Source organism: Vulpes vulpes, chromosome 10, assembly GCF_048418805.1.
Source record: "Vulpes vulpes isolate BD-2025 chromosome 10, VulVul3, whole genome shotgun sequence".
Taxonomy (NCBI): Eukaryota; Metazoa; Chordata; class Mammalia; order Carnivora; family Canidae; genus Vulpes; species Vulpes vulpes.
This window is the reverse complement of record NC_132789.1, coordinates 28,625,199-28,638,050: the sequence shown is the minus strand read 5'-3', so window position 1 is coordinate 28,638,050 and position 12,852 is coordinate 28,625,199. Positions and strand designations below refer to the sequence as shown.

At 59.3% G+C, this 12,852-nt stretch overlaps 1 protein-coding gene across 6 annotated transcripts in view; it reads left to right on the top strand.

Annotated features, from left to right (window-relative positions):
* CABIN1 (calcineurin binding protein 1) overlaps positions 1–12,852 on the top strand; it is a 152,712-nt gene that overhangs the window by 131,568 nt on the left and 8,292 nt on the right. For all 6 annotated transcript variants that reach the window (XM_025982684.2, XM_025982682.2, XM_072723349.1 and 3 more), the window contains exons 30-33: positions 6,994–7,157; positions 8,023–8,119; positions 9,040–9,714; positions 11,072–11,146. In XM_025982684.2, the coding sequence (XP_025838469.1) occupies positions 6,994–7,157; positions 8,023–8,119; positions 9,040–9,714; positions 11,072–11,146 (1,011 nt within the window). The remainder of the gene's footprint in view (positions 1–6,993; positions 7,158–8,022; positions 8,120–9,039; positions 9,715–11,071; positions 11,147–12,852) is intronic.

Genomic DNA, 12,852 nt, shown 5'->3' with positions numbered 1-12,852 from the left:
CAGGGGACTAGGTTATGAGGTCTCTGAGGCACTCAGAGGCCACTTACTCCCCATCCTCTGCCAGCAGGTGTTCCAGTTCCAGCCTCCTCTTCCAAGGGGGGTTTTCTCAGGTCTTCAAAGGCCCTGGCTCAAAACTGAAGTGATTTTGTATCACTGCTTGGTTCTCTGATTCTGTTTCTAGTATGTAAATCACAGATCACATTGCTGACCTTTTGTACCTTTGTAAGCATTCAGCGAAGATGCGGGGAGAGAGACCTAAAGAGGAGGAATCTGGTCCCTGCGTCTGGTCCCACACCAGGTTGCTGGGTAGCTTCAGGCAGGTTGTCTGAACTCACTTTTCCCTTCTGGAAAATGAGGGGTGGGTTGATTACACACTTGGACAGTCCCTGCCCGTGTGAGTGTGGGATGAATCAGAGTCCACACCCAGTCCCCATGGCCTGAGCCTTGTCCACTCAGTGATAAGCCCATGCCCGGGGTCTCAGTGTGGTTTAGATGGAACAGAGGGTCTGACTGGGCCACACCTCCCACCTGCCGCCTTCTCTGCTTTGGCATTTCTGAGCCACTTGCTTCCCTGGAGGAGCCTTTGCCTGTGCCCTTGGAGTAGAGGAGGCCCCAGTGGGATCATGAAGGTGACAAGGGCATCTGGGAACCCCAGAATGACCTTGTGGTGTACTGTCAAGATTGACCTGAGCAACAGCCCCTCAGAGGGCAGTTGGAGCTACTGTGAGAATCAGAACTGTATCTGGATCTGTGGATTTGGGCTGCCAAGCTCAGAGTTGGTTCTGAGCCATGGGAGGAAGCTGTATTGGCAGCCCTGCTGGTGTGCAGAGAGACAGGGCTCCAGGAGTATGGATAGGCAAGGCCCTCCAGCCCACACTGAGGCAGTAAGGGAGGTGTGTACTGGCCAGCTGATCAGGAATCTGGAGAGAGAGAGGAGTCCCTGCCACTCCAGGAAGAACAGACTACGGTGTGCTGGAGACACCATGAGCCTTAGGAATGAGCACGACCTTAGCCTGGCAGCAAGGAGCAGTGCTCTATACAAGGGGGCAACTGCTTTCCATCCCTGAGGTACCACCACCTGCCAAGATTTTGGTGATCAGAGACCAAGGCCTCGTGGCCTTCCTGCCCAGGCATCAGCCTCACCCTGCTTTCCAGCCCCCTTTGTGAGTGGACAGTGTGTTCATGGGCAAGAGTGCAGGGTGGCCCAGCAGCACCCCACCTCTTCCACCAACCCATCTCTCAGCTCACCTAGGAAAGTCTCCAGGGGCCCCCGACCATGCTGGCCAGCCCCACCCTCCATGAACCCCCAGGCTTGCCACAGTGTGGAGCTCAGCTCCTAAAGCTCTGTTTCCTTAAGAGCAGCAGGAGGATGCCCAAGTCTCAAGGCTTGGGAGGGTTTGGTAACTTGTATCAAGCTCTCATCCCGGAGTCTGGGGCTCCATGAATTATTCAGGTAGTTATAGTCTGTCTCAGTGACCTCATCTGCCAGCCAGGAGCCTGGAACCTGGCTTGGCCAGGTTGAGGGTCGGCTGAGATGTTCCCAGAGGAGCAGCATGTGGGTGGAGCTGGGAGCACCGTCCCCTGTTTCTAAGTGCTCTGAGGCTGCTGCTGTGCGCCCCCAACTGCCCACAGTTCTCCCAGCAGGTATCATCCCAGGGAGGAATGAGTGTGTGCCTGCGCTCTGGCACAGGGAATCCTGAGGTGCAGCCAGAGCCACGGGACAGGAGGGCAGCTCGGTGGGGTACAGGGGAGAAGTAGGAGAGGCCCTGAGTCATGCCCCTCCGGGTCCCGCCCGGCACCAGTGCTGCCTTCCTCCCTCAAGGGTGATCCCCATCCCAGACCCTCTTCATGAGGTCCCTGCTGCCCCTGGCTCCTATTCCTGCCCTCACTCCTCTGCAATCTTGCTTTGGCCAGTTCTCCAGCCCCTGAGTGCAAGCATCCCTCATGCTGCTCCCAGCTGCCCCTTCCCTCGGGCACTGCTGCCCACCCCCGTCTCACTAGGCCCCTTCCTCCTCCCCCCTCAGATGCCTCCTGGCATATCCCCGGCGCCCTCCCGGGGGCCTGTGCATGTGGCCCCTGCTGCTGCAGGTGGGACCTGGCCATACCCCTCCCTCTCGTGCGCAGACATCCCTTGCCCGGTGCCTGTCCCCTCCCTGGGAGCTCCCTGGTTCTCGGAGAGGCCTCACAGCAGGCACAGCATGACAGGGCTGTCTTCTCCTGAGGGGCAGTATGTGGGAGTGTGCTTTGGCTTCTTCTCCTCCGTAGGGGGTGTGGGAAGTGTCCCACTTGTCTTGGGGCTGCTGGGATCGGGGGGGCCCTGGCTGCAAACACAGAAGCCCGGCACTGCCTGCTTAGGCAGAAGGCAGAGTTGTTGGCTTACTTGCCACCCTGCCAGCTTATGACTCTGCCTGGTGGCTGCACGCCTTCAGGCCAGCTGTCCCTGGAGGCTAGCTGCATGTCTGCAGGAACCTCCCCAGGGCTTATGGTGTCTGTGATTCCCTTCCGATTTTCTATGGACTCTGCCTGATTTGTGTGGTCTTCCATCCTTTCTGAAATAGGTGGCGGTATGTTATGGCTGCGCGCACGAATCTGGAAAGGAAACGGATTAATAGGGAGCCCTCATGTGAAAGGCGCCAAACCATGCCCTGGAACGCGTGGTTACAAAGTAGACCTGTCCTCACCGGGTGTGTCCTGGCCCTGTCCCTCCTCAGGGATTGGCCGAAGCCCTTTGGGAGTCTGGCTCTCAGGCATAGGGACCCTGCTCTGCCCTCAGCGTGATCACAGATGTGTCCGGCCGGTGCAGAGGCTGCTCAGCCAGGCTTGTCAGTCAGTCGCTGGTGGAAGGTAACCCACTGGCCCGGACATGAGAGGGCGTCCACATGCGTTCCGGGTTTGGCTGCCATCCCGCAATGGGGCTTGGGGTGCAGTGCCCCTCAGTGGGCCTCGGGTTCCCACCTACACAGTGAGCAGTTTCAGCCAGCTAAGTGTGCTTGAAAACGTCTGTGATTGTGCAACTCTGAAGCCACCAGATTCGTCAGTGCCTGCCCGGGAGCATCATCCCGGGAATCAGGAATGGGGGCAAAAGGAAGGGTAGGGGTGGGAGAGGCAATTCCAGAGGGTGAGGTGGGCAGGCCAGCAGTGCCATGGTGTGACAGGGAGCAGGTGGCAAGCAGACCCCTGCCCCCATCCCTGCTCACTGTGCATCCGGAAGGTGTCTTATCTGTGCACTGCCTTGCTTCACCAAGCAGATGACAGCCCCTGCCTTCGTCTGATTGCCGGTAGGGCTAGCGGTGCCAGGCTACCCCTCACAGTCCCAGGTTGGCCCATTTCAGGGGGTGACGCAGTGAGTCCTCCAGAGAGGTTTAGTTTAGCATGCTTACTGGCTTGTTTTGGCACATCCCCATCCCTCTTGCAAGAAAAAAACTAAACAGGTAATTGCCCTGTGTCTTTGGTTCTAGAACTTGGGGTCAGGCAGGGTGAGGAAGATGCCTGGGCAGGAAGGCCACGAGGCCTTGGTCTTTGGTTCTAGAACTTGGGGTCAAGTTGGGATCCCCTCTCTGCAGGGGTGCTACCCATGCCCCCCACCATCTGCCAAGTATGCTGTGGTCATCTGACCTACCCTGCAGAGGGCCAAATGTGTCTGGCATCACCTTCTTGCCCTCCCCCACCCCCTGCCATTTTTCAGGAGAGAGGGGAGAGCTGGCCCTTGTCCTATCAGGAGCCTAGAGGGGTATGCCTCCAAGCAGCCCAAGGTCCTGCCCGCCCTCAGTGAGTGTGTTGCTGACTTGCCATCATGCCTTTCGGCAAGGTGGAATGCCCCCCCCCCCACCTGTCCCCCAGTGTAGGGCTCATGTGCACACCCAGAGCTCTCAAGGGCGTTCATTTCCCTGTGAGTGGAATTATTTCCCACCTACCCTGGAAATCTCCAGGATGAGGGGACTGGTGGGGAGATGGAAGAGCTAGGCTTCTGCAAACAGGAAGCTGGGCACCTTGCTTGCTCTGCTAGGTTTACGTCTGGCCCCTGGGGACCTGGAGCTGAAACAGACCGGCCCCCATGTAGGATGCATTCCCAGCCACAGGCTTACCCCTGAACCTGAGTGGTCCTGCCAGAGATTTATGAGGGCAGCAAGCCAGGAGGGCTTCAGAGAGGAGATGACATCACAGCCAGGTTTGAGAGGACACAGAAGAGCTGGCTGAGTAGAGGAGGTGAGAGGGCACCTGAGAAAGTAAGAAGCATAAAATTCACGGCTCTGTAACAGGGTGGGGGTGGGCATGGTGAGTCAAGGGAGGAGGGGTGTAGAGGCCAGCGAGGCTCAGGCTGCAGCTGAGGTAGGTGAGGGAGCTAGTTGTCAAGGATATAAGAGGAAGGATGCAGTCACATGATCTTTTTCCTAACTTGTCCTTGCCCAGGCTAGGTGGATGGATTAGGGGCAAGAGTGGAAAGAAGAGGCAGGATGAGATCCAAGCTGGGGTGGAAATGTTAGGAGCACAAAGTGCAGGCTTGGGTGTCAGGGAGGGATGGGGTGTGGGAACAATCCTGGGGTCCTTGCACAGCACAAGAAACCTTTTCTAACAATTTATCGAGGATGAAATGGACCACCTCCGGAGATACTGTGCTCCCCAGATGTGCAGGCCGAGGTTGGTGCCCACTGGTCAGGTTGTGGGGTCCAGGCATCCGGAACCATGTACCCCAGGTGCCTGGAGCCTCTTGAGGCATTGGCACCATATCAGAGGCCCCCATGACCCATGCCTCTGCCCACCCCACAGCCAGGCTCACCCCGAGTCCCTGGCAGGCCTATCTTCAGACCTCCTCCCCTACCCCTGCCTGTGCCCTGACTCAACTGACGTGGATGGCAGGGGTGACATGGGAGGAACAGGGCCGCTTACCAGGGCAAGGTCCAGAGAAGTCAGCACCCTTCTCCCACAGCCACCCTCAAACACAATTTGGAGGAACAAATGTGAATCTTCCATTAGTCCTCCCTGATTGCCCCCCGAAGAATAACAGGAGACCCTCCACTTCCAGGTGCTCATACGACAGCTGAGAGAAACCTTCTGACCCCAGATGCCAGGGAATAGGGAGGCATTTAGCGGAAATGCAGGGTCATTCTGTACCCTTACGGTTGACAGTGCAGAACAGAGTGCACTCCTCTGTGCCCTAAGGAAGAGAGCGGTGGGGTCACACCCAGCTCCCCAACTTGGCCTGTGGCCTTGGACCAGCCCGGGCACACGCCTGCGGTGTTTCCACACATGGTCGGGCTGTGTTTCTGGCTTTCTCCCTCTGCTGTTAGGTGCGGGAAGGAGCCAGAGGCCAGCAGCAGAGGGCTGGAACAGATGGTGGGGGCTTCCCTCTGGGCTGGTTGGGCTTGTCTTGACTGTCCTCAGAGCTGTGGGCATGGAGAGGGGCCAACTCTGGGGCTGCCCCTCATGCTGTGTTACCCTGAGGGAGTCCCTGCTCATCCCTGAGCTTTGCCCTCCCTGGCATAGCTGTGTGAGCCCGTAGTGAGGAACACAGTGATGTTAGCAGTGCCATGGAAGAGCCAGGCTCTTCTTTAATCTTATACCGCTAAGCCTGCCAGGCAACAGAGATGGCACCTTCTCAGCCACTGCTGTCCATCTGGGGCCAGGGTGTCAGAGCCACACTGCCCAGACAGTTGCTCAAAGTGGTCTCTTGTCCTCTCAGGTGGCAGCTTTTCCTGAGCTGCTGCAGAAGCCACCTGGGCCCAGTGGGAAGATAACAACAGTGTTGGTGTCTGTGCCATGAGTGAGCGTGGCCTCAGCCTCCTGGTTTGGTCCAAGCTGGGAAGCAGCTGGTGCCTTGTTTGGCACTGCCTGGGATGAAGGGTGGTTACCAGCCTTCACACAGGTACCCCCAGCCTGCTCGGGAGATAGGGGTGTTGTGTCCAGTGTGAGCCCAGTGACCCAGTGTGGAGGCTATGGGGGCTTGGAGCTATGGGTTATGGGTTTTAGGCTCCTCTCTTGCCTAGTGGCTCAGGGCTGGGGGTGCCCTGACTTCCCTCCTGGGACTGCCAGAGCCTGGAGTTAGTCACTGAGCACCCACGGGAATAAGGCCCTGGGAGTGGCACCCCCTGGGAACCCTGCTAGGGGCCCCAGATGGAGGAGACAGCATTGCTCATAGCCCTGTTCCATTCTAGGCAGGAATCTCTCTAGGGTGTTGACTGCAGGGAGCCAGCTGTGAGCCTGCCTGCTTCCAGGCCCCCAGAGTCCTGCCCCAGAGACATAAATCCTAGTCCAGGCCCCACAGCCTTGGGTTTGCTTCTGTTCACCTGTAATTTGCTCCCTTGGTCATCCTTTCCTCCACTATGCCTTGACTGGACCGAGTATGTCTCAGACCCTGTGCTGGGTGCGGAGGTGCTGCAGGGAACCAGACCTAGAGCTGCTGCTGAGCAGGGTGCCCAGTGCAGCAGTGGGCTGAGCACGGACTGAGGGAGATGGTGGCAGGGCTCCCCAGAGCCAGCCCTGCGCCAGCTCAGCCTTCAGACAGGTTGGTGGTCGAGAGGTGGAGGAGGGAGTCCCAGGCGGAGTGCACACGGGACAAAGGCAGGGTGGAGGGAACCTGGGCATCCTGCGAGCTCCCCGTCATTTTCAGCCCAGCCCTCCAGTCTCTGGGCGTTGTTCTGGGGGAGTGCACGTGGTTGGGGCCAGCACAGCTGCCAGAAGTTCATGGTAGCCACCTCTTGACCTGTCAGTTTCGTTCTAGGAATTGGTCCCATGGCTGAATCAGCACCTATGCAGAGGTGCTGAGGTTCTGGGTTTCCCCCACGGGTTGCATTTGACTAGGCACGACCTGCATGTTTCCTGTAGGCGACGGGTCAAGTGCATACATGCCACGCTGCCGTTCAGAAGAAGGGAGTGCAGGACAGCGTGCGCGTATCCTTCTTCACCATCTGCAGGGGAAGTCGATTGGGGTGGTCACACTCCCCTTCCCCATGGCACGGCAACCCCCTCACATGCCCTCTTCCGTCCGTCTCACAGGGCATCTGGCGGATCCCCGTGGACGAGATCGACCGGCCGGGCAGCTTCGCCTGGCACATGAACCGCTCTATTGTGCTGCTGCTCAAGGTGCTGGCCCAGCTCCGGGACCACAGCACCCTGCTGAAGGTGTCCTCCATGCTGCAGCGGACCCCAGACCAGGGCAAGTGAGTTCAGCTGTCCAGCCCGGTGTGCGCTTGGCCCTGAGGGCAGCTGGTGCCATCGTGGCTCAGGGCGTGAGTGCACCCACCCAGGGCGTCTCTCTGCTGGTTGGGGAGCCTAGACCAGCCCTTCTTTTCAAGGGCTTCTCTGTCCCACTATCTAGATGACACCCTTGCCCTGTGGACCCTGGGGCGAACACAGCCTGTAGACAAGTTACCCTTCCTTTCCTTCTGCTTGCCTTTAGCTTGGGGCTTTCAGGGTGCTGTCAGGTTGTGGGGAAAACAGGTGTCCAAATGATACCTGCCCCACTCCCTCCACCCCTACCCCCGCCCAGGTGAAGGCAAGTAATAACAGGCCAGATAACAGGTAACCAGGGATCCCTCTGCCAGACAGGGGAAGGGGTAGGCTTGAGGGACATCTGCTGCAGCCACCGCTTGTAGGGGTTGTGGGGGATCCTGGGAGACGTGGTCTGGCCCAGGTGGGCCAACCGCTGTCCTCTGCCCCTGCCCTGCTTTCCCTTCTCTCGTCTCATTCACCTGTGGGAGCAGGGGTGGGGCCTTCAGCCAGGGTCTGGGGTGCACTGAAGACAGGCTTTATAGAGGGAAGCCAGAGGCCCCCAGCTCTCGCTAGGCCCAGCCCTGCCAACCCTGCTCCCAGGGCTCCCGGCCAGATCCGGAGGACCCAGGACAGTCTATGCTGGGGTGCCAAGGTAGGGGGGTCAGGGAAGGCTTCCAGAGAGTGGACCCAGGCAGGAGGGAGGCCAGGGGACCAGCAGGTGTTCTCGGGGCGGGGAGGGGTGTGGTCCACCAGCCAGTGCAGTGTGGCTCTGAGGCTCTGCTATCTTCTCCGGCCACCCCTGTGTGTCTGCAGGAAGTATCTGCGAGATGCTGACCGCCAGGTCCTGGCACAGCGGGCCTTCATCCTCACTGTGAAGGTGCTGGAGGACACTCTGAGCGAGCTTGCAGAGGTATGCCCGCGGCTACTGTCCTCTCCCAGGCAATCGCCCTGGCCCTTCACTTATCTGCCATGAGGCAGGTCCCAGTGTCCCCAGCTGTGAAGGAGCACATTCCTGCCTCCCTGGTGGAGAAGGTCAGCACAGTAAGGAGGTGGCCAGACAGTGAGGTGCTGGCCTGTCTGGGACTTGTGGTCAGGGAGGGACAGTAGCAAGCCTCACTGAGGCTGCTACCTGAGCAGTATACCCCCACCTGGCAGGTCGAACCCAGGGTCGCAGCAGCCCTGATACTAAAGCACATGGTGGGCTTCTGGTGGGCTGTGCGGAACCTTGGATTGCATCGGGCACACCTAGTCCCCTTTCACCCTCTGAGGCAGGCACAGTCCTTGCTTCCTTTCAGAGCTAAGCACCTGAGGCCTACGAGGTTAGGTCACCACCCTAGCGGGAAGGGCCATAGGGACCTGAGCCAGGGCAGTGCTGCTGCAGTGCCCTTTGCCCAGTAGGACTAGCTGGGCCATGGTGCAGGGGCTCAGGGTAGCGCCCCCTAAGACTCCACCCAGGCTGCTGTGCATAAGGGGCACATCAGAGCCCAGAATAGCATTTAGCTCTGTAGCAAGCATGTATGGTGGCCCCTGGCAGGTTACCTCCCTGTAAGATACCCAGGACTGCCTTAGTGCCCTCATTCAGAGGAAGGCCATCAGAGTACCAGCCAGGCCTATTCTGGAGCAGCACCGCCTCCAGTGCCCCATCAGTCCCTCTCCAGGCTGGAGGAGCAGAAAGGGAGAGACTTCCTCAGGCAAGTCTCCAAGCCCAGCCTGGGGAACTGGCTGATGGGCAGACCAGAGTGGCCTGAGATGGGGACCCCTGACACCCAGGCGTGCTTTGTTGTAGTGGAAGCACAAAGACACAGTCTTTTACCTTCGGTTTTCTCGTAGGGGTCAGAACGCCCAGGGCCCAAGGCCTGTGGCCTCCCTGGAGCCAGGATGACCACTGACGTCCCCCACAAGGCCAGTCCCGAGGATAGTCAAGAGGGCCTTCCCCACTCCAAGAAGCCTCCTCTGGCTGATGGCTCAGGGCCAGGGGCTGAGCCAGGGGGCAAAGTGGGTCCTCTCAACCACCGGCCTGTGGCCATGGAGGCAGGAGACAGCACAGACCAGGCCGGAGAGAGGAAGGACAAGGACAGCCCCCGGGCAGGGCCTACTGAGCCCATGGACACAGGTGAGGCCACTGCTCGCTGCTCAGACTCCGAACGGGCACCACCACCACAGCCAAGCCGTCCCCCAAGGGACCGAGGCCCTGAGAGCCGTCCCACTGAGCTGTCCCTGGAGGAGCTGAGCATCAGTGCCCGGCAGCAACCCAGCCCACTCACACCAGCCCAGCCAGCCCTGGCCACCGCCCCTACCACCACCACTGGGGCCAGAGGGGGTGGCCACCCTGAGGAGCTACCCACACGGCCCAGCCGAAAGAGGAAGCTCCTGGAGGACACAGAGTCGGGCAAGACACTCCTGCTGGATGCCTACCGTGTGTGGCAGCAGGGCCAGAAGGGTGTGGCCTACGACCTGGGACGCATCGAGAGGATCATGTCTGAGACCTACATGCTCATCAAACAGGTGGGTGGCTGCGGGGCAGGCCTGGCGGGTCTCTTCTCATGGAAGGTCCTTCTCAGTCTGTCCAGGGGTGCTAGGGCCCTTGGGGGATGCTTGTTAGGTGTCTTTCCCACCCCAGCCCTGCAGTTGGCTTTCCTACATTTGAGGTTTTCAACTCAACCACGAGCATGTCCAGTCATCATGTTGCATGCTTTAAGTATGGAGTGATTTTGTCAACTGTATCTCAAGAGAGTTTGGGAAAATACACAAAAAAAGAAAACAAAAAGGAGAAATAGTGAGCTTGGAAAACTGTTTTCGACTTTAAAGGAAATGAAACCATTTGCAGAAATCTTATGAAGTCCAACACAGGGAGACAGAAGGACCCTTGGCCCACTCCAGTGTTCTGGGCACACACGTCCTCAGAGACTGTTGTGCTGTCATCTGGAGGTGGCCGTGGTGCCCTGGGACGTGAGGAGGCTCTGCACTCTTCTTATTTATTTTTTTAAAATACATTAGATGTGTAGCTATTTTTCTATTTAAAATGATTTCTGGGGCCCCTGGGATGAGTCTGAGTCCAGCTCCCTGCTTAGCGGGGAGCCCGCTTCTCCCTCTTCCTCTGCTCTCCCCCTGCTTGTGCTCTGTCTGTCTCCTTCTTTCAAATAAATAACATCTTTTCTTATAAAGAAAAAGAAAATGAATCCCACACGAAGTACCCCCAGAACTGCAGTGGCTGGCTCAAACGAGGTGCCCATCCTGATAAGCTGTTTCTGCCCAAATTGTGTCTGTTTGTGGTACCACTTCTAAGAGTGGCCGTTTTTTCACCCCCTCACCAGCATCCAGGATTAATTTAACCCTTCTTTGTTTTCCTTGTTGACCAATTAGGAAGAACCCAGCCTGCATTCCCTGCTGGTGGAGGTGAACCCTCCCCCACCACCCACCACCACCCACCCCACCCACCCCACCCCCACATCTGCCCCCAACTGGCTGCTCTTGCCGCCCAGGCCTGGCCTGCCTCCCTCACGCCCTGCCCGCTGCTCAACCAGGGCACCCCAGTGCCTCCCTGGCCTTGCTGCCGTCCCGCTGCGCCTTGGGCTCTTGGCCTCTGGGTCTGTCGGACCTTCTCCTGCCCCAAACCTCAGACTCTGAAAGGTCCACCATCCCACTCGCTTGAGGGGCAGGGTCTGGCTCCGACCACCAGCCTCAGCCCCTGAAGACAGGGTAACATGGTCCTAGATGTGGCGTTGACCGGACCAGCCTGGTGCAGAGCACAGCCACGTGCCCGTGCCTCCCAGGCAGCGCGGGAGGGGACCTCGTGCTCCAGGGCTGGGAGGAGGCCAGGCGCCACGGCCTGGGCCCTTTGACTGAGCATCTCCTTGCTCAGGTGGATGAGGAGGCTGCGCTGGAGCAGGCCGTCAAGTTCTGTCAGGGCCACCTCGGGGCCGCTGCCCAGAGACAGGTAAGCAGGACACAGCGCGCCAGCCTCATTGTATGGGGCCCGCCCCCGCTAAGGCCCTGGCTGCACGCTAAGACGTGAGTACACCCCAGGGCGGGCTGTCTGGGGTCAGCGTGGGCCGGGGGAGGTGCACAGGAGGCAGCTGAGCCTGGGCCCCCAGGAAGCCCTCTGTCCCCGCTGGGGAAGCCCTTCATGGTTGGGGGGGACCCTGGTGGGCCCAGCCCCTGGCTCAGTGTGCGCAGCCTGGGGGGCCCTCATCTCAGCTACCCTTCCTGCAAATGGGAATGTCCTTACCCAGCTGACCTCCCCCGGGAAGGTTACTTCATTCGGGACAAAGGTGGAGGAAGTGATGTGGGGCTGGGATATGAGTAGGATAGGACCAGAGTGGAGGGGGGAGGGGGCTTATTCAGCAAGGGAGGGAGCAAGATGGCCCCAGGCTTGGGAAAGATTCCCTGCTGTTGAGTGGAGAGCATGGGCTGGTGCAGGGGCCCAGTGAGCGAGGTGGGTCTGAGATGTCAGAAGGGCGGCCAGCGGGACTTGGTGACAGGGAGAAGGGATGAGGCCCTCCCAGGCTCTGGCCATCAGATCCTCCTCTAAGGAAGAGGTCTGGGTTGGAGCCCTGGCTGTAGATACCCCTGAAGCCATCGGTTTGGGGCTCAGAGGCCACAACTTCTGAGGAGTAGTGGGACCAAATGGGTGGGGGAAGGGCTGAGGGAGAGGGGTCCTCCTGGGAGAGGCCCAGCTCAAGAAGAGGCCCATAGGCAGGGTCTGGCCATCCGGGAAAGGGGGCACCCAGTCTTGAGCCAGGAGGGTGGCATTGCAGTATCCTTGTTCAGTGCCAATGGGGCATTTCTGCAGGAGTGACCCCTGGGCCTGGGTCGTTGGGTCAAAGGACAGATATTTGCCATTTGAATAGATGTGGCCTCTCGTCCTTCCAAGGGTGGCCCAACTGCCCCTTCCCCAGCAACACAAGTGAGCAGGCCTTGGCCTCCCATCCTCGCCCACACACAGCCCTCTCCGGCATTCCCCCTTGGGGAGTACCTCACAGGGAGTCCTGAGGCAGGAGCCCTGAGGAGGACACGACAGTAGGTGTCCACCTGCAGCCTGGGGACTCGAGTCCCCGGTCCCCTAGCAGCAGCCTAAGAGGAAGCCTGGTTGCTGAGGGTCTGAAGACATCCAGTTCAATCATGAGCGGGCTGTGGGCACACCTGTGGGCCTGATCCCCCAGGTGAGGGCCAGAATCCCAGGGGAGACGTGCCCCAGGCCACCAGCATTCCTCATCACTCCATTATTGCCAGAGGAGCTGGAGTTCATGGTGCAGCCACTGTGGTTCCTGTGGCCTGTGTGGCCCTCGCCACAGCCCCTGCTACATGGGGCAGGAGTAACCACGCAGGGCCACAGGGCAGAGTTCGGCCCCAGGGGTCCCCTCTTGCCTCCTCTGCTGACAGGGAAGGGGGCAGGTGGGCAGTGACCACTCCAGACAGAGGGCTGTTTCTGCTGCAGCCTTTAAAAGGTGTTTAAAGTGATAGAACCACACTGGACAGGAAACACCCCAACACCTACTTTCCCTGTCCTGTGGCAAAAGGAGGTGTTAAGCTGGCAGGAGCCAAGGGCAGGGAAGGGTCTCATTTCTTAGATGAGAAGATTGAGGCCCAAAGAGGACCAGCACCAGGCTGGGGCCTGGCCCGCCTCTGGCCAGGTCGGGGAGG